We start from the raw sequence: 24,365 nt of genomic DNA on the forward strand, positions 1-24,365 counted from the left end.
CCTTAACCGGATATGTAACTCAAAACCATACCAGAAACGTAAAGCATAACCGGAGTCAAAACCATAACCATAACCGGAAACGCAAACTATAATCGGAGTCGAAAACACTTACCATAACCATAACCGACAACCATAACCATAAACGCAAACCATAACCGGATATGTAACTCAACACCATACCGGAAACGTAAACCATAACCGGAGTCAAAACCATAACCATAACCGGAAACGCAAACCATAATCGGAGTCGAAAACACTTACCATAACCATAACCGACACCCATAACCATAAACACCTTAACCGGATATGTAACTCAAAATCATACCGAAAACGTAAATCATAACCGGAATCACTTACCATAACCATAATTGAAAATCATAACCATAACGAAAACAAAAAACGCAATCCATAAGCGGAGTCGAAAATACTCACCATAACCATAACCGGCAACCATAACTAGAAACGCAAACCATAACCGGATATGTAACTCAAAACCATACCGCAAACGTAAACCATAACCGGAGTCACTCACCATAGCCATAGTCGGCAACACATAACCGGGAATCGTGATCATAAACTACATAAGAAACCATGACCATAAACAATAACTAGATACCATGACCATAAACCGTAACTAAAGACCACACCAAAAAACATAACCGTGATCATAAACCATAACGGAAAACCATGACCATAAACCATACTAAGGTTTTGTATCAAAATTAACTCCAAAGAGTTGTTAGCCAAGTCGTGTCTGAAGAGCATACATAGAGCAAGTCATACCATCACTACACGAGTCTAAAAGCTACATGTATAGAAAAAATCTATAGTCTATTCCTTTTGCAATGGCACCTCTCCAAGTGCTTGGGCCAACCATTCTCTAAGATCTTCTTTCAATATCTCCACATCTTCATGTTGAAACCATTTTTTAGAAAGCTGCCATAAATACAAGTAGTCAAAAGCTTCTATAAACAACTATATATAACTACATACAAAACAAACAACATAATGGATTACCCAAGAACGTGGCGGACGACCGACCAAGCCACCCTCAATAAGCATGCGCATACATTTCATCACATACCATCCACAATCATGAGCATTTGGCTATTATGGAATCTACACCAAGAAACAAAACAAATTACACTTGAATGCCAAAAGATACATTGAGATTTTGTAGATTACTCACCTCAATAGTTTCATATCCTATCGACTTTATCGAACCCAATAGCTCTGACTATACAACTTGATCCGTACAATATTTTCCAAAATGTTCACATGCTCTAAAACAAGGAAAACAAGAAGCTTATGCAATGAGACTAAAATTATTTAGCATACATAACCTCTGCAAGTATACCTTTGTAGAACATCCTGATATTCGTGAGTTGAGCGTAGAATGGACAAGGAATCAAACATTAAAAAGCATGAACTTTTTCGAGGAAGTCCATCGAGACGTAGACGATGCGGGTTGTACAAAACGATAAGAGTCCAATGGGATCTGAACATAGGTAGGGTGTCATAAATTTTAATAACATACCAATTACAACAAAAAGATGGTGAATCCTATTATTACCTATCAACAATTGGAAAGAAGGTAAAACTATGGCTTCCAAGATCTGGAGAACCAAAGAAGTTCTTCATGGCATTTTTTCCAATCTTCTTCTCCCGCAAAAAAGACAACCATAAGCTATCTACAAACCACACTTTCTCGAGAATGTGTGTGGGTAATGTATGATCCATCCAACTATATACACCAAACATATATATATATATATATATATATATGATAGGAGCTCCATATCATTTTAACTATTTGAAAGAATAAAAACTAAAATTCATACATAGCAAATAGGTTCATAGCCATTGTCGATGCCTCAACATCAAGCTCACTCTGTTGGAACGATCCAATCATGTCAACCCCAAGGTTAAAACGTACAGACTTTAAGTGGAAAACGACTCCTCCACTACAATAGTAAAAATATCATAGAATAAGAAAAAATATATAACTTGAAAGTTACGAAACTAGCCTATCACTAAAAAACATGATAGCTTACCTGATAGTTCCTTCTGGACTTAGTGGTATGGGGCTTTTACAATCAATCACGCCCTGGCGAATCTCAATTGCAACATGGGTTTCATCTTTGGATTGTTGCGATTTCTTATCATCAAATATTGGCTGCCAACAATGTTGTGTGGTTGATTTATTTATTTGAGATGCCCTCTAGGTAACCAATATGAAATGGTGATACAACAAACTTCCACATGTAGAAAATGCCTAGTCAACAATCAAGAGTGTGTGTATGAATATAAATTCAAAAATACCTGATGTATCTCTTGAGTGAATCCATCCATTGCCTTAGGGTCACGCTTTCTTTTGGTCTTTAGCTTTTGCGGAGGAGCAGGAGGAATCTCCATTTGACTTGTGCTTGCATTCTGGTGGTGAGTAGTCTCAAAGAAGTTATTTAAAAATAGTATATGTATTGTTTAAGAGACAACGTATGTGAGTACTATACCGGTGTGGTTTCTGTTTTTGATGTAGAATTACTCTTTTCGCTTCCTTTAGAGAAATCCGATGTTTGTATACGCTTCTATTGAACATTATAATTCATGAGAATTTAGAACGCATATATAAAAATGCAGTATGTAAAAAATATTGAAACTTACAGCTTTATCATAGCCATCCAAAACTCGTTCTATGACCAACTTCTCTCGTGTTTGGATGCGTGAGTCCCATGATGCTAGCTCATCTTTGAAAAATTCATCTATCCATGACTCCTTTGTTATTTTTCCTTTTTTCTTATGTGCACAAAGTGCCTATCCCCGCTCTCCCTATTCTCTTTTGCTTTTCTTGTATGCCTTTCTAGCATTCTTAAGCTTTTGCTCAACATTGAAAAATCGAGACTTGCTTTGAATGCGTGACCTGGAAGAAGTGGGTTTGTGAATTTTTGCGTTTCCCTTTGGCCGACCTATTGGAAGCGGTGGTACGACTACATTTTCACATTGATGCTTTCTTTCAAGGTGGCGTTTCATATCCACTCTCTCTCAAAACGCTGGCATTTTCTTATACATGCTTCAGAAGCTAAACAATACCGCCACCACCTCCTGAATTCATCTTGGTTACATTTGAAATAGTTATTTTCCTTCACAATAAACAAACTCTAGGTAGTCAGTAGAAAGTCTCTTTCTCTCTCCACACACACACACACCCTCTCTCACACACATAGAAGTGATTTCTATCTCTATCTCTCTCTCCAATACTCATATACACACCTTTACTCTCTCTCTCTCTCACACACACACAATCTCCCTCTCTCTCTCTCTCTCTCTCTCTCTCTCTCTCTCTCTCTCTCTCACACACACACACACACACACACACACACACACACACACACACACACACCTGGGGCAGATCGATATGTGAAGAAGGTGAGTTATCCTCCTCCATTTCTTGCACTGGATTCAATCCTGGGTTGCTGCTTTGCCGAAATCCATCCTCTGGATCCTCTTTCACCTTGCTTGCATAGCGGTTTGAGCGCCTACTATACGCCATGAGAGTAGGCGAGTCGTCTTCCTCCATTTCTTCCACTAGATTCAATGGAGAGTTGCTGCTTTGCCGGAAGCCATCCACAAGATTCTCTTTCAGCGTGCTTGCATAGCGGTTTGGGTGCCTAGTAAGTACCATGGGATCCCTCCTTCTTTACCTGAGAAGACTCTCCCTCCCTCTCTCTCTCTCTCAACTTGAGGCTCCTCTCTGTGTGCTCACGTTCCCGCTTTTGATAAACGAACTCTCTAATTCAAAGACCCTCTCCAATTTTTGAATTAGGTGCAATCTGCTGAAAACTAAACTCGGGATCCCGAGTTTAGTTTTTAAAGATCGACAGGCAAGATTGTGTGCGCCCCCTCTTTTTGAATGAGCGTCGTTGATCCCATGCTTATGACCCCGTGGCACTTAAAGGGGAGGAACGCTCGCGAGACAGGGTGAGAGAGACTGCCAATACGTCAAATGGTGTGGACCCTGGGGAGAGGGAGAGAGAGAGAGAGAGAGAGAGAGAGAGAGAGAGAGAGAGAGAGAGAGAGAGAGAGAGAGAGGCCGCCTTCTGTTGTACGTCTACACAATCAAATGCGGCCGCCACTGAGAATGCTGAGGATAATGAGAGAGAGAGAGAGAGAGAGAGAGAGAGAGAGAGAGAGAGAGAGAGAGAGAGAGAGAGAGCAAGCAGTGGCTTGCAAGTTGCAACACTGGCACTTTGAAGGACCTCAGGGCGGCCTCAACTCCTCTTCAGTGGTTGACGGTCAGTTGACTCCCTCGTTTTGAAGGACCTCAGGGCGGCCTCAACTCCTCTTCAGTGGTTGACGGTCAGTTGACTCCCTCTCTCTCTCTCTCTCTCTCTCTCTCTCTCTCTCTCTCTCTCTCTCTCTCTCTCTCTTCATCGCTACAGCCTACCTGAAGTCGCTGAACAGGACTGGCGGCACCAGTGTCCGGGAAAAATGTGTCTCAGCTTAATATCGTCCCGTTTTCAATTTCACAAATGCCGGTTGACGAAGAGGGGAACAAGGAGAAATTCCGGCGTCCCAAAATAGAGAAAAAAGAAAGGTTTCCTCTCTCTCTCTCTCTCTCTCTCTCTCTCTCTCTACCAATTCGAGAAAACATCACAATTTTTTAATGTTTTTAACAGATTTGTGACCTTTTTTTAATGGTTCTACACAAATTTGTGATATTTTTTATTGACTAACAAAATATCTAACAAAAATTGGGTTGATATAGAAATAAATTGAGTTAGAGAGAGAGAGAGAGAGAGAGAGAGAGAGAGAGAGAGAGGAAGAAGGGAAGAGGAGAGCAATTGATATAGAGAGAGGTAGGATAGAGATAGAGAGGGAGATAAGAGGTCGGTATAACAAAACGGTATCATGATTCCAACCCCCCCTTGCCACGTGGTGCTTTTCCCTACCTTTGGTAGCTTTTAGGCAAGTCTGCCATGCGCAAGGTGAGACAAGAGACAATCAAAGGCAGGAACACAAAGCAAAATGGGCGATGAAGATGCAAGAGAGCCTACAAAAGGTATGCAAGATGAAGCTTAGAAGAAAAATGCACAAGGTGCGAAGGATCCAACACGCTCTGCTGTTGTTGGCGATGATGTGAAGGGCGTTCAACAAAGCACTACTGTGTTCGTCTTTTGGGCTTATGTCGTAGCATTCATCATCTTGCTCATCTTCTCTATGATCCTCAACTCGAGCATCATCCCGTTAGAGAGAGAGAGAGAGAGAGAGAGAGAGAGGGATAGCTAGAGAAAAACGGTAAAGTTTGGGGTTGAGGAGGCTTTTGCACTGTTCAAATCACAATGTCCAGAGCAAAGGACGTCATGCGAAGGAGCCCAAGGCCCAAGGCCCATGTGGTGGTGCAGATCATCCTTCGAGGGCTGCTTTCCAGTGACGCCCAGCGTGGGCTCTGCCTCGGCCACGAGATAACCCTAGAGGGGCCACCAACTGTGTATTCTAGAGCAGGTTTGTAGGCGCCATCGGGCTAGCGGTCCCTACCTTTGGTAGCTTTTAGGCAATGTTCCCTGTGTAAGGTGAGACAAGAGACAATCAAAGGCAGGAACACAAAGCAAAATGGGCGATGAAGATGCAAGACAGTCTACAAAAGGTATGCAAGATGAAGCTTAGAAGAAAAATGCACAAGGTGCGAAGGATCCAGCACGCTCTGCTGTTGTTGGCGATGATGTGAAGGGCGTTCAACAAAGCACTACTGTGTTCGTCTTTTGGGCTTATGTTGTAGCATTCATCATCTTGCTCATCTTCTCTATAATCCTCATCTCGAGCATCATCCCGTTAGAGAGAGAGAGAGAGAGAGAGAGAGAGAGAGAGAGAGAGAGAGAGAGAGAGAGAGAGGGATAGCTAGAGAAAAACGGTAAAGTTTGGGGTTGAGGAGGCTTTTGCACTGTTCAAATCACAATGTCCAGAGCAAATGAGGTCATGCGAAGGAGCCCAAGGCCCAAGGCCCATGTGGTGGTGCAGATCATCCTTCGAGGGCTACTTTCCAGTGATGCCCAGCGTGGGCTCTGCCTCGGCCACGTGCTAACCCTAGAGGGGCCACCAATTGTGTATTCTAGAGCAGGTTTGTAGGTGCCGCCGGGCTAGCGGTCCCTACCTTTGGTAGCTTTTAGGCAATGTGCCCTGCGCAAGGTGAGACAAGAGACAATCAAAGGCAGGAACACAAAGCAAAATGGCGATGAAGATGCAAGAGAGCCTACAAAAGGTATGCAAGATGAAGCTTAGAAGAAAAATGCACAAGGTGCGAAGGATCCAGCATGCTCTGCTGTTGTTGGCGATGATGTGAAGGGCGTTCAACAAAGCACTACTGTGTTCGTCTTTTGGGCTTATGTCGCAGCATTCATCATCTTGCTCATCTTCTCTATGATCTCATCTCGAGCATCATCCCATTAGAGAGAGAGAGAGAGAGAGAGAGAGAGAGAGAGAGGGATAGCTAGAGAAAAATGATAAAGTTTGGGATTGAGGAGGCTTTTGCACAGTTCAAATCACAATGTCCAGAGCAAAGGAGGTCATGCGAAGGAGCCCAAGGCCCAAGGCCCATGTGTGGTGCAGATCATCCTTCGAGGGCTACTTTCCAGTGACGCCCAGCGTGGGCTCTGCCTCGGCCACGAGCTAACCCTAGAGGGGCCACCAATTGTGTATTCTAGAGCAGGTTTGTAGGCACTGCTGGGCTAGCGGTCCCAAGCACTCTCTCTAAGCACCAAGGGTTTTGTGAATGTAAAGCAGAGCCAAGAGTAGTGATATCCACCGCAGAGTGGTTTCATAAACACAAAGCAGCGCCAAGAAAACATGGAGGGGCCCGCGACGCTCTTGCACCGAGCTGATCGTGGTGTTCATAGCAAAGAAGGTGACGTGCCAGAGCCCAAGCCCAATGCCCATGTGGTGATGCACATGGCCCTTTTGAGGGTTGTTTGAATCCAGTGACGCCCTACATGGGCTCTATCTCGGCGGCCCACGAGCTAACCCGAGAGAGAGAGAGAGAGAGAGAGAGAGAGAGAGAGAGAGAGAGAGAGAGAGAGAGAGAGAGAGAGAGAGAGAGAGAGAGAGAGAGAGAGAGAGAGAGAGAGAGAGGGATAGCTAGAGAAAAACGGTAAAGTTTGGGGTTGAGGAGGCTTTTGCACTGTTCAAATCACAATGTCCAGAGCAAAGGAGGTCATGCGAAGGAGCCCAAGGCCCATGTGGTGGTGCAGATCATCCTTCGAGGGCTACTTTCCAATGACGCCTAGCGTGGGCTCTGCCTCGGCCACGAGCTAACCCTAGAGGGGCCGCCAACTGTGTATTCTAGAGCAGGTTTGTAGGTGCCGCCGATCTAGCGGTCCCAAGCACTCTCTCTAAGCACCAAGGGTTTTGTGAATGTAAAGCAGAGCCAAGAGTAGTGATATCCGTTGCAGAGTGGTTTCATGAACACAAAGCAGCGCCAAGAAAACATGGAGGGGCCCGCGACGCTCTTGCACCGAGCTGATCGTGGTGTTCATAGCAAAGAGGGTCACGTGCCAGAGCCCGAGCCCAAGCCCAATGCCCATGTGGTGATGCACATGGCCCTTTTGAGGGTTGTTTTAATCCAGTGACGCCCTATATGGGCTCTATCTCGGCCCACGAGCTAACCCTAGAGGTGCCGACGACTGCATATTCTAGAGTAGGTTTGCAGGTGCCAGGTGGTGGTCCTGTGTGCTCTCTCTAAGCACCAATGGTTTCGTGGATACAGAGTAGAATCCCGAAAGCAGCAATAGGGTAGAACGGCTCCTCTCTCTCTCTCTCTCTCTCTCTCTCTCTCTCTCTCTCTCTCTCTCTCTCTCTCTCTCTCTCTCTCTCTCTCTCTCTCTCTCTCTCTCTCTCTCAATGTAGGGCTTATGTAGATATTGTTGGCATGCCTGAGCACCGTCGCAGGTCACACTGTTGTACTGGTGGTAAGAGAGAACGAGACCCGCCACAAAAAAAAGTAGAGAGAGAGAGAGAGAGACAAGGAGAATAATTTTCTTGATCTTCTTTTGTGAAATTTGTCAAGAGCGAGGAGCTTGAGAGTAAGAGGGGCCATGCTACCGCCGAAGGCGGCGTCGTTTTACTAGTACTCTTATAAAAGGGGGAGGGATTCAGCACCCCCCGGACACGTGGTGGCACTTGCTTCCTTCAAGCCGTGTGCCCTACGCGAACATCGAGACAACGAGACACTGTGTGAATTGGGGGGGGAGAGAGAGAGAGAGAGAGAGAGAGAGAGAGAGAGAGAGAGAGAGAGAGAGAGAGAGAGAGAGAGAGAGAGAGAGAGAGAGCCGAATCTCGATTCTCAGAGTCGGAAGGCTACTTTATTATCACAAAAGAAAATGTGCGACGTAACTTCGGTCTCAAGAGTCTCGCACGAGCAGCAGTGGCGGGTGGAGGTGAAAAGGAAGCCATTGCTGATCTGTGTGCGGGGTGTGTGTGTGTGTGTGTGAGTGAGAGAGAGAGAGAGAGAGAGTAAGTAAACTATTTCCTCATCCCTCTCTTTTCGGAATGGAGTGGCCTGTCAAATTAGCAACCCACAATTGGCATCCAAATCGCCTTGGCTACCAAACTGGTAGTGCCATTTTTTTTAACTAAGCAGCTCGCCTGAATGATGCATCAGAGCAGGTCTCTCAGCAACCTAAGGGCCTTGGTGTTGAGCTCGGTATGTTGGGTGGCAGCTGAGTGGATCTCCTGGGGGCTCAATATTGTGGGAGTTGATGCTTTGGAGGAGGCTCATGCCACGTTCTATGGAGGCAGCGATGCATCGGGTAATATACACTTGCACATCAAGCATATGAATGGGGCTCTAATTAATGTTGTGGTGAACATTGTGTCGCAAGTGGAGCTTGTGGCTATGGCAATCTGTATAGCCAGGGCTACGCAACCAACACGGTGACACTGAGCACATAGCTTCTCAATGGGGGTGGGACATGCTGGGCAATATGCTTCGAGCTTATAGCATGTTGGAGCGATAGGCAGCCCGAATGGTGCTTGCCTGGCCAAACAACTCATGTCCGCCCAACTATGTGCTGGCAAATGACAACGGCGGCTGGTGAAATCCCCCTTTAAAGCACTTCGACATGGTGCAGCGGGCATTCAGGAAGGTTGCCAAGTACAGGGGCAATCTAATTATTTTGCATGGAACAAGGCTTCTGAAACTAAGGGCAAGTCGCAAGTTGTCCAACATGAAAATGATGCTCAAACTGGGTTTTGAGTTTTCCTACAGGTTGTACTTTTTGAAAACTAATTATTCTAATGATTCCAGTAAGCTACAGGCTCCAAGTTTTTTTTTCCCCCCATGAAGAGGACAGGTTAACAGATATATAAAATGTTTTAGTAATAAATTTTATCAAATGTTATAGCTACAAACAAGATTTTCTCTCTCTCTCTCTCTCTCTCTCTCTCTCTCTCTCTCTCTCTCTCTCTCTCTCTCTCTCTCTCTCTCTCTCTCTCACTCACAGATAGATCTTTGTGGCCTCTAGGTTCCTACAATGTTAAAACTTCTCTTCTTCTATCTATCTCAAGTGTGGTGGAATCTTAAATTTTGTAGGTGGAATTACACTAAACCTAGGTTTTTTTTTTAGCATTGGCATGAAGCTTTTTACTACATATCAGTAGTCTGCTATTGGTGTGTGTGTGTGTGTGTGTGTGTGTGTGTGTGTGTGTGTGTGAGAGAGAGAGAGAGAGAGAGAGAGAGAGAGAGAGAGAGAGAATAAGTTATGATTGAGGAAGAGAAAACAATAGAATGAAAGAGAGAGAGATGTCGAGCTAGAAAATTGAAGATCGAAAATACAAAAGAGCTTGGTGGCAACATGCTATAGATTCAAAGAGTTGAAGGGATCAAAGAGAGTAGAAGCTAAGAAAATCCCCGCAGCACTGTCCGAGGGGTGCACTTCATAAAGCACAAAAAGTGCTTGAGGAGCGTCCTGTCTGAGATGTCATCTATTGGAATGCACTAGCAAGCAACATATGCAACCCCTATTGGCCCCCCACCTATGAAGATCTTCTTGTGGAAAGTGCTATGGGATCCTATTCCTACCGAGATCAGGGAATTAACTAGAGGGATAGGCTATGGCAGATGCTTAGGATGCAAAGCAGCTAGTAAGGATCCCCCTTCGCTTACTCCAAAACTGTCCCGTTTTGAGAGGCCTGGCAAGAAAAATATCTAGATGGATACAAAAGACTCGGAAGATCCATTTCTTCAAGAACAACTTATTTAGATGGATAAAAAAGACTTGGAAGATTCCATTCTTCAAGAACAACTTATTCTCGAGAGGTAAGATTTGGAAGAATCAAGCCATCCTAATTTGCACCCAAATTGTCCTACTTTAGCCAAGTTTTGAAGGCCAAGAACCATCAGTCTTTGAAAAAGACCTCTCAATGCCCAGCTTCTAAGAGATTATACAAGAAAGCAAGGAAGTGATTATCTCCATTGGAAAGCATAAGGACTCTCAAGATTGGAATCAAGCTATCAAAGCCATTTCGGATCAGGTTTCCTCTAACCCACAAGTGTACTATCTTAGTAACTCCCCTAATTCTGAATCCAATAACCGCTCTTTGGAAATGTTGTCACCTCAAGACACATGTTGTGCTTGAGGTTCTTTGTACATTTGTTGCAGAGTTAATATAACATCTCCACTCACAATTGTGAGAACAGGAAAAAAAAAAAAAAGATAGGGAAGATAAAGACAATGAGCCATAGTTTTAAAATTTCCTTCTCTATATCTAGATGGATTCACTAAAGGCAGAGGGAGTCTCACTTATATTTCAATATTTAACCGCCTCCTCCCATCCATCTCTCTCTCTCCCCCCCCCCCCTTCCTCTAAAGTGGAGTGGGACAAACCAACAAGTGCCGGGTTGGACCACTAGTGTATTCTAATTTTAAAGGCACATTCCTACTATCTCTACGATACGATATGATCTCTAATGTATTTAGACGATATAATATTCTATACACGCTAGATTATGTTCCCAGTCTTGGAAGTTTCAACTAGCTACTAAGAAGGAGAGAGTTGTACTTTCGATTGCCATCCAGTCAACATTTTAAGCTTATTAGTGTACACTAGTGTGTGACCCGCGCCTTGATGCGGTCATAAAATTTTAAAAGAAGAGGCACAAAATTGTGGGTTCTCTAAGGGCTTTGTGGTTCTAAAAGCAAAGGCAAGGCCCCATGGCCTAGGTGTCCCTAACATTGTGGATTAGCAACAACTATAGTAAGCCGACTTTAGGACGTGGTCACACGAGGCTCGGTTTTAAGTAAGTTGGGCAGATAACTGAGCCTCCTGAATGAAGCAGTTCAGTTCTACTATGCCAAAATTGGCATAGTTGCAAAGGCCTATCCCTCGTACCTTTTTTTTGCTTTTTTTAAGCTTGCATATGTTGACGACGTTGTCTGCACCTCTTTAAGAGAGAGAGAGAGAGAGAGAGAGTTACATGGCCATGGCAGTTGTAGCACATGTAAAGCAAATGTTTTGTTGTGAGGTGTATCCAAGGCCAACTACCGGCTCGTCGTTGGTGCTCAATCGCCAGGTGGCAGCAGCTCAGGTTTAGTTTTGGCTCAGTCTTTTTGTGCGACCATGGAGTAGGCTCAGTAATCATTGAATTGCTCAAAATAAAGCATGGTAGGCACAATTATCAATTACTGATAATTGTGTCTCGCATGACCACCACCTTAAAGGTGTGGGTTGCTCTATGTAGTGTTGCTTATGTAGTGTGTACAATGAGGTTGGGCCAACCAAGGAGTGTTTTGTATGTTGACCAGATTCCGTGTGTGTGTGTGTGTGTGTGTGTGTGTGTGAGAGAGAGAGAGAGAGAGAGAAAATAGCAAATAACAAATTATGAGAGTTTAAATCTCTATAAGTAGCAAATAACAACTTATGACCGTTAGTCTAAAGAGATTTAGACTAGATCTCTTTAGACTAACGGTCATAAGTTGTTATTTGCTACTTATAGAGATTTAAACTCTCATAATTTGTTATTTGCTATTTTCTCTCTCTCTCTCTCTCTCTCTCTCTCTCTCACACACACACACACACACACACACACACACACACGTGCACACACACACACCAAAAGTGTTGCATTGATTGCTTCAATGTGAGCACCTTGCTTGGCATGGAGAGTCACCATATTTGTGATAAAGGGGCCATGTTTTGGTATCCAAGTAAGCTTTTGATGGTGTGTTGTATCATGTCAATGCCAAGGGGCTAATGCATGCTATTTCCCTATGCTCTCACTTTACACCGTTGCATTAAGTTCTCTTACCCTTTGAGTTATCTTCCCCTTTCTTGAAATGTACCTGCGTGTAGGAACCAAACTTGGTTTTTCACTTAAATACTGAGTTCATAGTCCTTAATTTGTAAAAAATTCCAAGTTCTTCAAAAGACTCCTCCGATCCCAAGAGAGTCTAAACTCGCTCTTCATTACATTGGTTTTTTCTTTAAGTGCTTCCTATACCAACATGGCCTAATCTCTCTATCGTGGTAACACATACACTTGCCTATCTTGCTTCCGCTTCAAAGCACGTGTCTATTTGCTTGGAAAGGTAATATAATTGGTTTCATTTTCCCTTGCGAACTAAATAGTTCCCACAATATTTCTTTATTTCAAAACCTTGAGCTTACGCATTCCAACGGAAGATATGTTGTGAGTGTGTAGGAAGGACCTCCTCCACTCCTAACGTCCATCTTGTAGTTGAGCAAGGCGCAAGAAGAGTAGCCACCGATGACACCACTTGTGTGGCAGGGATCTAAGAAATGAAAGGCCAAAAAGCGTAGTCGCAAGGCCAATCTCATCACATGCAGAGGAGAAGCGTTGAAAGGGAACTAACACAGCTTCCATGGGGACTGGACGCGAGTGCTCTCTCTCTCTCTCTCTCTCTCTCTCTCTCTCTCTCTCTCTCTCTCTCTCTCTCTCTCACACACACACACACACACACACATGCATGCACGCGGGCGCGAGAGCTGTGGCCACCAAGTTGGGACCAGGAGACCTAGACTTGTGGCGCTGTAGTTCTGACTTCTCTCGCAAGCCAATTTACCAACCTCATGCTCCCTAACCAATAGTGGCAAGGGAATAGTGGAGACAACCGTCTTGAGTGTCGATGCTTGTGAGGTTCTACATTCCTGAAAAAAGTGGTGCTTCACCCACACGCGCACGAGAGAGAGAGAGAGAGAGAGAGAGAGAGAGAGAGAGAGAGAGAAAGCACTTTTTGATGTGTGGAAGTCTTCAGTGCTCAAGGATTTCTCAAGCTCAATAAAGAAATAGTATATATATCAAAGTATTAAATTTGAGGGATGGAGTTTCTTTATGGCCTTTAAAAGGAAAAGTAGAGTAGCCCTTTAAGTGACACACGAATGCCTCTAGGGCTCATCTCTCTCTCATCTCTCTCTCTCTCTCTCTAACACACACACACCGGTGCCCCATGCAAGGGTGTAGCAGATTTTCAATAAGTGTGCTTGGGGTGGTGAGAGAGTGTCTATCATGCTCTTCTATTTTGGGGCTATTTGAGATCCCCGATGTTTGCAATAAGCCCGGTTAAGTGTATTTTTGCCGCCAAAATTGTAATTTTTTTGCTAGATTTCAAGCTTGCCAATGAAGAAAATTGACAAAATTTTGCAAGTTTTAGTATCAATACTATCAATTCTTCAAATTTCAATCTAAAATTCAAAAGCATGTTTTATTGTGCAGTTTTTTATTTTAAGATTTCTTCGATTAGAAAAAAATATTTTTGGCAGGCCCTATTCGAGAAACCCTCCCTCCCCCCCCCCTCTCTCTCTCTACATGCTCATGTTGTCCCATATAAGGTGTAGGTAGCGCCAATCGACTCTGAGATCATTCAACTCTAACCCTTTGTGCAAAGCTACAACATGCAATGTGCACATTCTCGGGGCTAGAAGAAAAATTATACATGAAGGTGCCAAGTGCGAGATTTTAGCTCAACATTATACAATACATGAAAAGGCTTTGAAAGTTCTACATTTTTTGAAGCTCAAGTATAAATTTCAAGGCTACAAAGGAAAAGGGAGTTTCTTTATGCTCCGCACAACCTAGCGCAGGCATACCCCAATGGGATCGACATTGGGCATCATTCGGACCGTCGAATTTGGATTGTCGAGTAAATTTAGGGGAAAAAAGTAATTTCGGGCCAGTAAGTAAATTTGAGCTAATCAAGATTGTCTCGCACCTTGCACGTCAAAGCCACGACCTGCCCTATTCAAGGCATTAGCTCTAACCACCACGCTCATATGCTTTCATTGAAGATCATGGTACTCCTATGCATTACATTGTAAGTGTAGAGACTGATTTGTAAATTTCGGTGCCGATCGCATGGTCTACAATGCATATGTGTCATGATGTGTCACCTCCACCCTTGATCCCATTACCACAGCCATGCACTATATAGCCATGCCATATATAGTGCTTGGTGTTTTTTATGGCCTTCAAAATGCAAAGTAGAGCCACCCTTTACAAAAACAAAAACAAAAGTATTCACCCTTCAATATTGAAGGCTGGAGTGGAACTCCATGGCCTTGCTAAAGAGTTTAAATAATATAAATATAGATATAATACTAAGGATTGTGACTTTTTGACAGAACTAGAACGACCTTTCGAGTGGCCTGGACAGCCCATGCAGGTTTGATTCTTTCTCTTCAATCAAGGTTTTACCCCAACAAAGAAGGGATTTAAGGAATCACCACAAAGAATCTGTCAAGATTTTAGGTATTGCAAAATAAGTGGCAACAATTTTGAGTTGAGGTTTATTAAGGGAACCATAGGAGATTCCCCCTCCTCCGGATCAAAGACAAAAGCAAAGATGATGCAAGGCTAGCGATGAAGGAGCCATGAGAGCTAGCAGCTCGCATGCGAGGGTGGAAGGGCGACGGACACGTGGTCCATGACGTAAGGTGGCACGAGTGGTTCACGCATCAGGGCAAGGGGGTCGCATTGGGACAAGGCAACATTAACGCTTTTTTTTTAAATGATAAATGTGTTGCGATGTAGGTAGCCAAGTCTACGTGGTGAGATGGTTAGTGTGTATAGGCCTACCTCCTCTTGAACATCCACCTCTGTTTGATCCCTACTAGATGTTGCTTTTGGCCTCACTACTATCCAAGAAGAGTTGAATGAAGAAATCTGCCTAGGTTCCATCTAATGAATGGAGAATAAAGCAAGCACGATAGGAACCTTGCATTAGTGTAAAGTTTGCATCTATAACTCGTTATGCAATCAGCAAATTTGTACTTTCAACCAGGTTTAGGCTAAGGTGAGACAAACCTATCCTGCAAATTATAGGCATGTAGAGTGTCATTCTCGACACTAAATGATCAGAGGGGTGAGCAAGGTATCCATGGCTTGTAACAAGTGTGGAATGGATTCCATCATTCGGTGTGTTAGCATTTCAGAGCTGAATCTCACCATGTAACATCGAAGGAATTGACATAAAAATGCACACTTTGTCGCACCGGGTGATAGCGAGGGGGAATGAAAGAGAGCAACAGACCAGCAGCAATATGCATAAATGAGCACACTCTTGATTCGCTTGGAGTGGCCTCAAAACTAAGAGAGCTCTCAGCTGCCATAGTCTTAGTATAGTACATTAAAAAACATAGGTATTACCAACATCATAAGAGGGTTTTGATAAGATTCTCTAGCAAAACATGAACCTCCATATAATTCCATATAATTGGCTAGGTCTTCCCCCCACTACTCCTACTATTCCAAGGTGCAACCCAACTCTTAAATCCAGCCTATGTTTTGGGTTGGATTAAGTTTGAATAAGACTGACCTATGCTTTGGGATTGGGTCTGGAGAGAGGGATTGGGTCAGATCGATGCTCGGGGTGCAGGTTGACTAGTGAAGATCTGGCCCACCTTTTCATGGACTGCCCAGCTATAAAAGGCCTTGCAGGGAAAGTATGCAAGTGGGTCCAGAGAACATGGAAAATTAGTTTTTTCAAGACTGACCTATGCTTTGGAGGTAAAAACTCAGGTAGTCTTGCACTCCTCGTCAGCAACGTATGGCAAACAAGGAACTGCCGTGTTTTTGAAGGAGGATTTGAGGTGGCAAGCTTCGTAGAAATTATACAGGAAAGCAAAGTGCTAATTTGGGCACTCGGACACAACATCACTCGGAGGATTGGTCTAAGACTACTTGTGCCTTGTTGTCAACAGACGGAATACCAAGGACGGGGGCAAACCTTGGCCATCGATAGGAGTGGCTGCCCTAATAGCCGTTGTAATTATGATTGCTGGATGTTGTCATGGCTTAACATGAGCATGACAAAACCTTGTAATTTTTTCGGCTGCTCAATATAATTCACTCACAATTGTGAGTTTTGCCCAAAAAAAAAAAAAAGACTTAGTCGTCTCCCTATGTTGTATGATCTGAGTGGACATGTAAAGTGGTTAGAGACTTTGGAATGCAAGCGAGAGACGGTGGGTACAAGGCCCAAGAGGTGAAGGAACCAAGTCCAAACTTTTGGCGGTGTCAATTGTATCACGTAGCTGCCCCCCTCTCAAAAATGCCTTGTGTCACAATGTTATTCCTCTTCAACTAAACGTTGTCTACATGGTACACAAATTCAAAACGTAAGAAAACATGCATTCAGGCATGGAAGGATTATGAAACACACTCAGCTTTTCGTGTTCAAGTTTTACACAAATTCCACCACCTTTGACGATATGTGTCCTCCCAAGGCGCGTGTCAAGAGATTCCCTACTAAGTAGCAGCGGGATACACATGCAAAACTTTTAGCTTCTATGATAAATATTTGTATCAACATGAAGCTCATTTGGGGGGGAAAACTGGAGTGCTTCATTCATTAGCTTTGTTCACACTCACATTGAAATCAAGTGAAGCATGTATCATTTCAATCCTTCTCGAATGGAAAATGATCGATAATTTTTATTAATTGATACCTATTAATGGGAGTAGAAAAATGGAACATGCGAGAGCCATCAAAACAAAGCGATGTGTGTGTGTGTGTGTGTGTGTGTGTGTGTGTGTGTGTGTGTGTGAGAGAGAGAGAGAGAGAGAGAGAGAGAGAGATTTTATTAAAGCACGTTACATTTTTTAACCTAATAGTGTATTGGAGTAGCAATCATCGTGTTTCAAAGGTGTACCTCGCCAAAACCCACAAGAAGAGTTATTTTGTTAGGTTAACGTTTGTGATCGTACGAAACATCAATATTATTAGTCCTTTGTTGCTCCAATTTCATGTTCCAAAAAAAAAAATGCAAGTTTCTTTGTATGGAGAATTTGCATAATCCTCCCCAAATTATGATGATACTAGTATATGACCCGTTGGCTAATTATAAAAGCATGACCTCTGCTCTTGTGAGTTGTGATCCTCTTCGAAAGTGGAGAAGTTTCAAATATGTTTTCCTAATGCTCCCACTATGGTGATACTTCCAGTATGTATATGATCTTTCCCATATGCATCAATAAGTTTCTCCATCTAACTAATGATATGAGGACCAAAATGGCAAAAGAGGAGGTCCTATAAATTATTAAAATAAGGACGGATGGCCTACCTAGAAAGGTGCTATGGACCATTAGATGCAATTAGTTGCACCAAGTGGAAACCATTGCCAAAGCTCGTGTAATGCCCAAACCCCCCGCCCCTCCCCCCTTTTCCTTTTTTCCTACTCTCTCTTACACACATATTAGGGTTTGAGTTTAAGAGTAGCCACATGCAGACACCTTACATACTCCTTTTGTTTGAGTTGGAGTCATTTCTCATTGATGTTATGGCTCGAAAGAGACTTGTGGAGTACATGATAAAGCTACATCAAAGCTTGCCGCATGGAGTTTCTAAAATTTCATAGATGGGAAGTAATAAAGTCCAAAAAGTCCAAAAGACCCTTAAACCCAAAATATTGAGCTCATGATGGATGCAAGATGTGCATACATAGTTTGGAATATGGGATACAAAACACTTGCTTCCTTATGCATCATTGGACTCTAGAGTGATTGAGGCTTTCCCACAATGCCAATCCATCACGGTAGTACTTTATGCATTACATCACACCCCAAGTATACCACCCAATTACAAAGCATGTTCTTCTTTGAGAGAGAAAACAGTTTGTACAATTATAGACTTGAGCCCATTTCCTCATCGTAATTTGTAACATAATAGTAGTTTGGCTTCGCTTCCACTTCCTTTGATGTGCGATGTGGCATTGGGGCTTTGGAGAAGAGTCCCCTCATGTATGCACACTATGCACCTTGCAAGTTCAAGATTCTAAGCTTTTCTTTTTGAGTGCTTATCTATTGATCACAGTCAAGTATTCTTACCCCACATTGTGAGCTTGCATCACTCCACATATACCTTTCTCTTAGCTACTCAATAAACTCTTAATTACCACCATCATATCCACAATCTGCAGGCATCAAAAGTTATTGATCGGCTCAACATACAATGTGAGTGAAATACAATAGGTGAGTTGAGTGCCTTAGAGAGAGAGAGAGAGAGAGAGAGAGCGAGAAGCAGATGTGCTACTTCGAGGAGTCCAACATGTGAATCGAGTGCCTGTGTGTGTGTGTGTGTGTGTGTGTGTGTGTGTGTGTGTGTGTGTGTGTGTGTGTGTGAGAGAGAGAGAGAGAGAGAGAGAGAGAGAGACACTACTATGAAAGCTAATTCCATTGTTGTGTGCTTGTTGCAGGTGACATTGGATTGGGAGAGTAGTTATGTGTCTTGCAACGCTCTTGGTACACACACACACACACACACACACAGAGACCAAAAACGTGGAGCTATGAGCTAAGAGAGATGCCTCAAGCTACAAAAATTTCAAATTTGGTGGCTAGGGATAACCTCAGGTCATCAACCCCCTCCTCTCATCTATGACTGCTACGGCAAGTGCAATTATGGTTGTAGCCTCTAGTCACCAACCCTTTCCCTCTCATCATCTGTGATAGCGCGTATTTCTATTCCAAAAGAAATGACCAAGAATGGCTCTAGATTTTTGCAAGGGCTCGCACGATTGCATGCAACCCCAACATCGTGATGCGTGGAAGGGCTAGAGCGGACAACAACATGCACAACAACGATGCAAGTTATAAGGAGATTTCATCGTACATGATCGAGTGGGAGAGCTAGGACAGACAGACATGGGGTGACCTGGAGCTTGCGTTATTTTTTCAATCTCAATAAGGAAGTAGATTAGATTTTGATCCTTTTTTGCTTGAGTTGTGTCCAATGGAGCATCTTGTTACATCTCTATCACAACGATTTCCTATACATTCAATCTTGTGGATATTCTCTCCTTCATGACATTGAAAATAGAAAGTAAAGATCATCAATTAGAACATCTGTAAATTATTCTCATTTGCCAATATAGCCCAAGCGACAAAGTTGTTCTACTTGCACCTTTATTTTGCACTCAACTTCAATAGAAATTAAAGCCTTAAAAATGCTTTCGCTTTCGGGACTTAACAGTTATCATAATTTGCAAGCTGAAGCCTTTTTGATTTTGTATTTATAACTTTTGTGACCCCATCTTGTACATCCCTTGATCATGAGCTTTGCAATATCCCTTGCAAATTATACAAATAAAACACATGCAAAATTGCAACTGAAGGAATAAGAGAGAGAGGGAGTTTATTACCAGCTTTGGAAGCCATATGAAGTGAGCAGCTAGTTCTGAAAATGTGAACATAATCCCATTATTACATAGATGCCCACACATCGTCTCTCTCTCTCTCTCTCTCTCTCTCTCTCTCTAACACACACACACACACACACATATGTTACATCTTGTTCCTCTCTCTGTCAACACCAAATGTTCATCATAAAGTAGAAAAATAAAAGCAGGTAATGTTCACATCAACAAATCTACACAATTGGCTTATAAAAAAACCAAGAGCTACAACATAGAACTCCATCTTTGTCTTGTCTTCCATCTCTTCGCCATTTTCTGCCCTCACCTGGCATCACACAAAGACACAATATATTTTCACAAAAAAATCACACTAGATTTTGGAACATAAACCTGCATAACACACAAAAAACGCTTTGCAAGGGTTGGCAAGCATGACACCGATGCACAAAAAAAGGGGATTCCTGCAACATTGAACAAGACGGTGCACATGCATGATTCATAAACACTAAAAAAATTAATATTTTTAGCTTGATTACACAGTTATGTACACACAAAGCATTGGTGTCAGGTGAATGCTTGACATGTGCACACAAAAGAATTAGCCACACTAAACTCATGCGCACAAAAAAAAGGGGAAGGCTTTGTTTCAAAAGACAAACCCTCATGACTTCTCTTAGGGCACCCTCCTCTTGTATGTGGTTAGCATTACAATTGAGATAGCTTGTATGTAATGGTTAATTATGGTGTTTTCTTTTCATTCTTACTAAGGGTGAGATTGATGTTGTGTAGATTAAAATTCTGGGAATTGAGGAGACGGTGCCAAATAATATCTCTCGGCCATTTTAGTTGCACAGTATTTTAGTTATTTTTGCCAATAAGGGTTTGGGTTGAGTGTGAGAAAGTAGTGGAAGCTTTTGATGTTCGAGGATTGCTTGGATGGACTAGATTCGTGGAAATCATCAACCTGAGTTTTAAATTTTAAGGAGGAATTTTTGAGTTTGCAACATCAGATTTGCAATTCAAAAAACTTATTCGACAAATAATCGTCAAATCACCCAATCGTGCTTATCGATCGTCAAAATCCGTATGCCAAGCTCTTAATTCACATCAACAACCAAAACTTTGTGGTTTGTGAAGGCAAAAGTACAAGAGACGAGAAAAGAAAGAGATCTCAAAGAAACAAAGAAGTGGTGATCAAGATTCTACACCGGAATTACTTGGCAAAGTTTTGGAAGGACCGAATCCAGCATAGATAAAGAAAACAAGAAGAAGCAGATTTTGATGGAGTTTATGAAGGTGGATCTTGAATTGGGTAGAGGTACGAAGAGGGGATAATTCAAAAGACGACTTTCGAGAGCCTTCAAAGCTATGAAGAAATTGCAATGCATAAGCTCGAAAGCGAAGCTGATGGCAATCGAACACGTTGGAAGAAGATTGGGTTGCATCAAGATTCCCCAATTTGAAGGTCGTATTGCGACCTCTTGCACCCGAAGCAAAAAATATATACCACAAGAGAGAAATTGGAGAAGCCGAGCAACATTGATCGAAAATAGAGCCTACAAACAATTTTTCCTTGCAGTTGACCTCAAGAAAAACATGCAGAAATGGCATCAAGGGGCACCCATTGTTGGGAGCAACTTCTTCTTCATGCTCGTGGACTGAGGAGCCTCCTACTAGTTGCCATCTTCTCCACAACTTTCAGTGATGTCTTTTTTCTTTGCAGCTTGATACCTGCGATGTTTTCCGCCCCTTTTCAAAGCTATTTTGACTAAAAGGTGTGGCCATTATTGGATTTTCTTTTAAAAAAATAGTTTTGGTCGGCCACCCAATATACCAAGTCCCTATTTTAAGCTCCTTTGGCCACCCAAAAACCTACACCCCTTCTCACTTACTTGGCCGCCCAATCTCCACAATCTTTGGCCGCTCAACCATAACCTCGATCAAGTCGCCCACAATTCCTAAACTTTCGTCACCCATTTTCAAAACAATTGGACAACCACCCATTGAGCTTAAAATCAATTATTTTAAGAGTGAACTTTCTCCATAAATATTCTCGCTCCATTGTGGTCGGATGAACATTGAAAAAATCTCCATCCAAAATCTTAAAAAGTTGCAGAATTTGCATTAGTTGAGGCTTTGCTCAATCGACAAATTTGATCCGAAGCGTCATTATCTTGCATATTCTTTTGTTGGTTGCCAGTTGCTATTAAAAACATGGAGTTCAAAAGTGAAAATTTTTAAATTTCTTGCACGCAAGACTACTCAACTAAACATTAGATTTCAACCTGCTCTTGTGCTACACTTCTAGACCAAACTTCATCCTCGAATGTACAGCTAGGTTTTTTTATTTTTTCCTTTCGTTACTTGTTATTTTGCACAACGATTATATTCACATATACATAACCATTCTACACACACACACACACACACACACACACAAAAGAAAATTTATTAAAACAAGAGAGAGAAAAATAAAAAAAAGAAAAGCACGCCATCATGGCCCACATTCCACAAACACCCTCTATTGTTGAACAGCTCACAAATTTGGATTAATCACTTGCATATGAGCACATGCAAAGATTGGAATTAGAAGATAAGCTATTGCACATAGTATGAGCCGAAACTTCACCTGCTCCAGAGCAGAACGAAATTAAATGAAAGACTTTCACATTCAAAGACTTTGATGGTACTAAAGATGTAAGCATTGTCCTCGCATGGGTTAGTCAATTAAATGACTACTTTCATGTGACAAAAATTTTCCTGAGTATGACATGGTCAAATGTGCATCAAATCATCTCACCGACAGCGTTGCACTATGGTGGAATGCCGCTAAACAATCTCGTAAGTAACCATTACATGCCAACTCTCTCAATTATAATGCTAACCAATTACAACAAGATGGTGCCCAACCTCGTAACAATGGGAGAAACCTTGAATATTTAGATATACTTTGCTCTCATTGGCTATGTTGGAGCATGCTCTCTCTCTCTCTCTCTCTCTCTCTCTCTCTCTCTCTCTCTCTCTCTCTCTCTCTCTCTCTCTGGTAGCATACAACTAAATTTGTTTATCTAACTCTTGCTCATCGGTTGTTACAGTGAGTGAGTGTGTGTGTGTGTGCACGCGCATGTATGTAAGAGATACTAATAAAAACAATGTTGAGTATGTCTTTTGCAAAGAGAGGGGGCCTTGCCTTGTTATAGTAAAGGTGGACCATCCACATGGCGTATCTAGACGTGTAGCTCAAGTTTGTTGTGGGGAGAGAGAGAGAGAGAGAGAGAGAGAGAGAGAGAGAGAGTGACAGAGTTGAGTTGGCAAAGAGAGGAGGTTCATAAGCAACTCACTACCTGACTTGATAGGAATGCAATTTCTTGTGTGAATCACCTTATGGGATCGTGGCAAGGTTGGTGCTAATGCACGCACATGCGTGCGTGTGTGTGTGTGTGTGTGTAGCTACTTTACTTAAATAATAAGACTTAAATGAACTTTAAAATTCAAAAGACACATGACTTTAGAGAAAAGGCAAAGATTACTACAAAAACAACTTAGTCTTAGAATTATCTTTGTACATGGTATATAAGAATGAGGCCTCTTTCTAGTATACAATGATAGTAACCCATTAAAGAAGTAGTACGAGCCAATGTAATCATGGATAGACATTTGCTTCAAGCTAAAAAGTCAAGCTTTGCCGCATTCTTTTTGGCTTGAGGCCATCATGTGTGCCACTTATGTACTGAACAGGTGTCCTACGAAAGCTTTGCAGTCTATTACTCCATATGATGCATGGCACGATAGAGAGCCTTCTATTGAGCACATGCGTGTTTTTGGCTGTTTGGCATATGCTTTGGTGCCACGAACACAACACAGAAAATTGGATGATAAGGCTGTCAAATGTATTTTTGTTGGTTATAGTGCTGAAAGCAAAAGTTACAGGTTGTATCATCCGCAAACAAAACGTATTCTGGTTTCACGGCAGCTCATTTTGGTTGGGATGTACATCAATCAGACATTGTTACTGCTTTCTTGAATGGTGACATATTTGAGGAAGTTTATGTAACGCAGCCTCGCGGTTTTGTCAATAAAGGATAAGAGGACAAAGTGTGTAGATGTAAGAAGGCTTTGTATGGGTTGAAGCAATCTCCTTGTGCTTGGTATGAGAAAGCTGACACTCATTTGGTCAAACGAGGCTTTTGTAACAGTCCAAGAGAAATCACATTGTATGTAAAGCTTGAGGATGATGTACTTCTCATTGTTGTTCTTTATGTCGATGATTTGCTGATCACTGGACCAAATGAGAGACATATTGCTGAATTTAAGGCTGATTTGAATGCTACTTTCAAGATGAAAGATTTGGGGCTGTTGCATCATTACTTGGGTATACGATTTAAGCAGTGTGATGGTGGTATTGCCTTGTGTCAGAAAATTTACATACAGACATTGCTATTGAGGCGGTCCGGGGCGGGCAACAAGAAGAGTGGCCTCTAAGAACCCTTGTAGGCTCCCGTGCTGCTCAATTGGGTTGGGGTTGGAAAAAACAACAAACACACACACACAAACCCGCAACCTAACCCTACACAAATTTGGGGCACCACCTAGTTTTGGATGCGAACTAGGACGCGTAAAGAGAGAGAGAGAGAGAGAGAGAGAGAGAGAGAGAGAGAGAGAGAGTGCTCGGGATGCTTTGAAATGTATGGGCAATCATCAAGCAAACACAATTATATATGTAAGAAAGA

At 42.5% G+C, this 24,365-nt stretch overlaps 1 protein-coding gene and 1 long non-coding RNA gene across 2 annotated transcripts; both read right to left on the reverse strand.

Annotated features, from left to right (window-relative positions):
- Positions 1 to 723: 723 nt before the first annotated feature.
- LOC147447679 (uncharacterized) lies at positions 724 to 3,682 on the reverse strand. Its single transcript, XM_086524381.1, has 10 exons — positions 3,401 to 3,682; positions 3,068 to 3,140; positions 2,665 to 2,747; positions 2,514 to 2,588; positions 2,323 to 2,433; positions 2,055 to 2,176; positions 1,891 to 1,964; positions 1,190 to 1,233; positions 1,018 to 1,107; positions 724 to 936 (listed from the first exon to the last, which is right to left on the reverse strand). The coding sequence occupies exons 1-10, from the start codon at positions 3,680 to 3,682 to the stop codon at positions 832 to 834; spliced, it is 1,059 nt and encodes a 352-aa protein (XP_086380507.1). The 3' UTR covers positions 724 to 831.
- Positions 3,683 to 17,773: 14,091 nt separating this feature from the next.
- LOC147447680 (uncharacterized) lies at positions 17,774 to 20,118 on the reverse strand. The gene is made up of 3 exons (XR_015189731.1): positions 20,026 to 20,118; positions 19,642 to 19,676; positions 17,774 to 18,414 (listed from the first exon to the last, which is right to left on the reverse strand). It is a non-coding gene; the product is annotated as an uncharacterized LOC147447680 (long non-coding RNA).
- Positions 20,119 to 24,365: the final 4,247 nt, after the last annotated feature.

The sequence above is a fragment of the Adiantum capillus-veneris genome, chromosome 11 (assembly GCF_014529385.1).
Source record: "Adiantum capillus-veneris isolate H3 chromosome 11, ASM1452938v2, whole genome shotgun sequence".
Lineage (NCBI taxonomy): Eukaryota > Viridiplantae > Streptophyta > Polypodiopsida > Polypodiales > Pteridaceae > Adiantum > Adiantum capillus-veneris.

Excerpts from the sequence above, each read along its gene's own strand:
- LOC147447679 (XM_086524381.1), bottom strand. The coding sequence starts at position 3,682 with ATGGTACTTACTAGGCACCCAAACCGCTATGCAAGCACGCTGAAAGAG. Across the intron at positions 1,965-2,054 it reads AGTCCAGAAGGAACTATCAG|TGGAGGAGTCGTTTTCCACT; the intron begins GTAAGCTATCAT and ends TTACTATTGTAG. Across the intron at positions 937-1,017 it reads GTCGTCCGCCACGTTCTTGG|CTTTCTAAAAAATGGTTTCA; the intron begins GTAATCCATTAT and ends TATTTATGGCAG.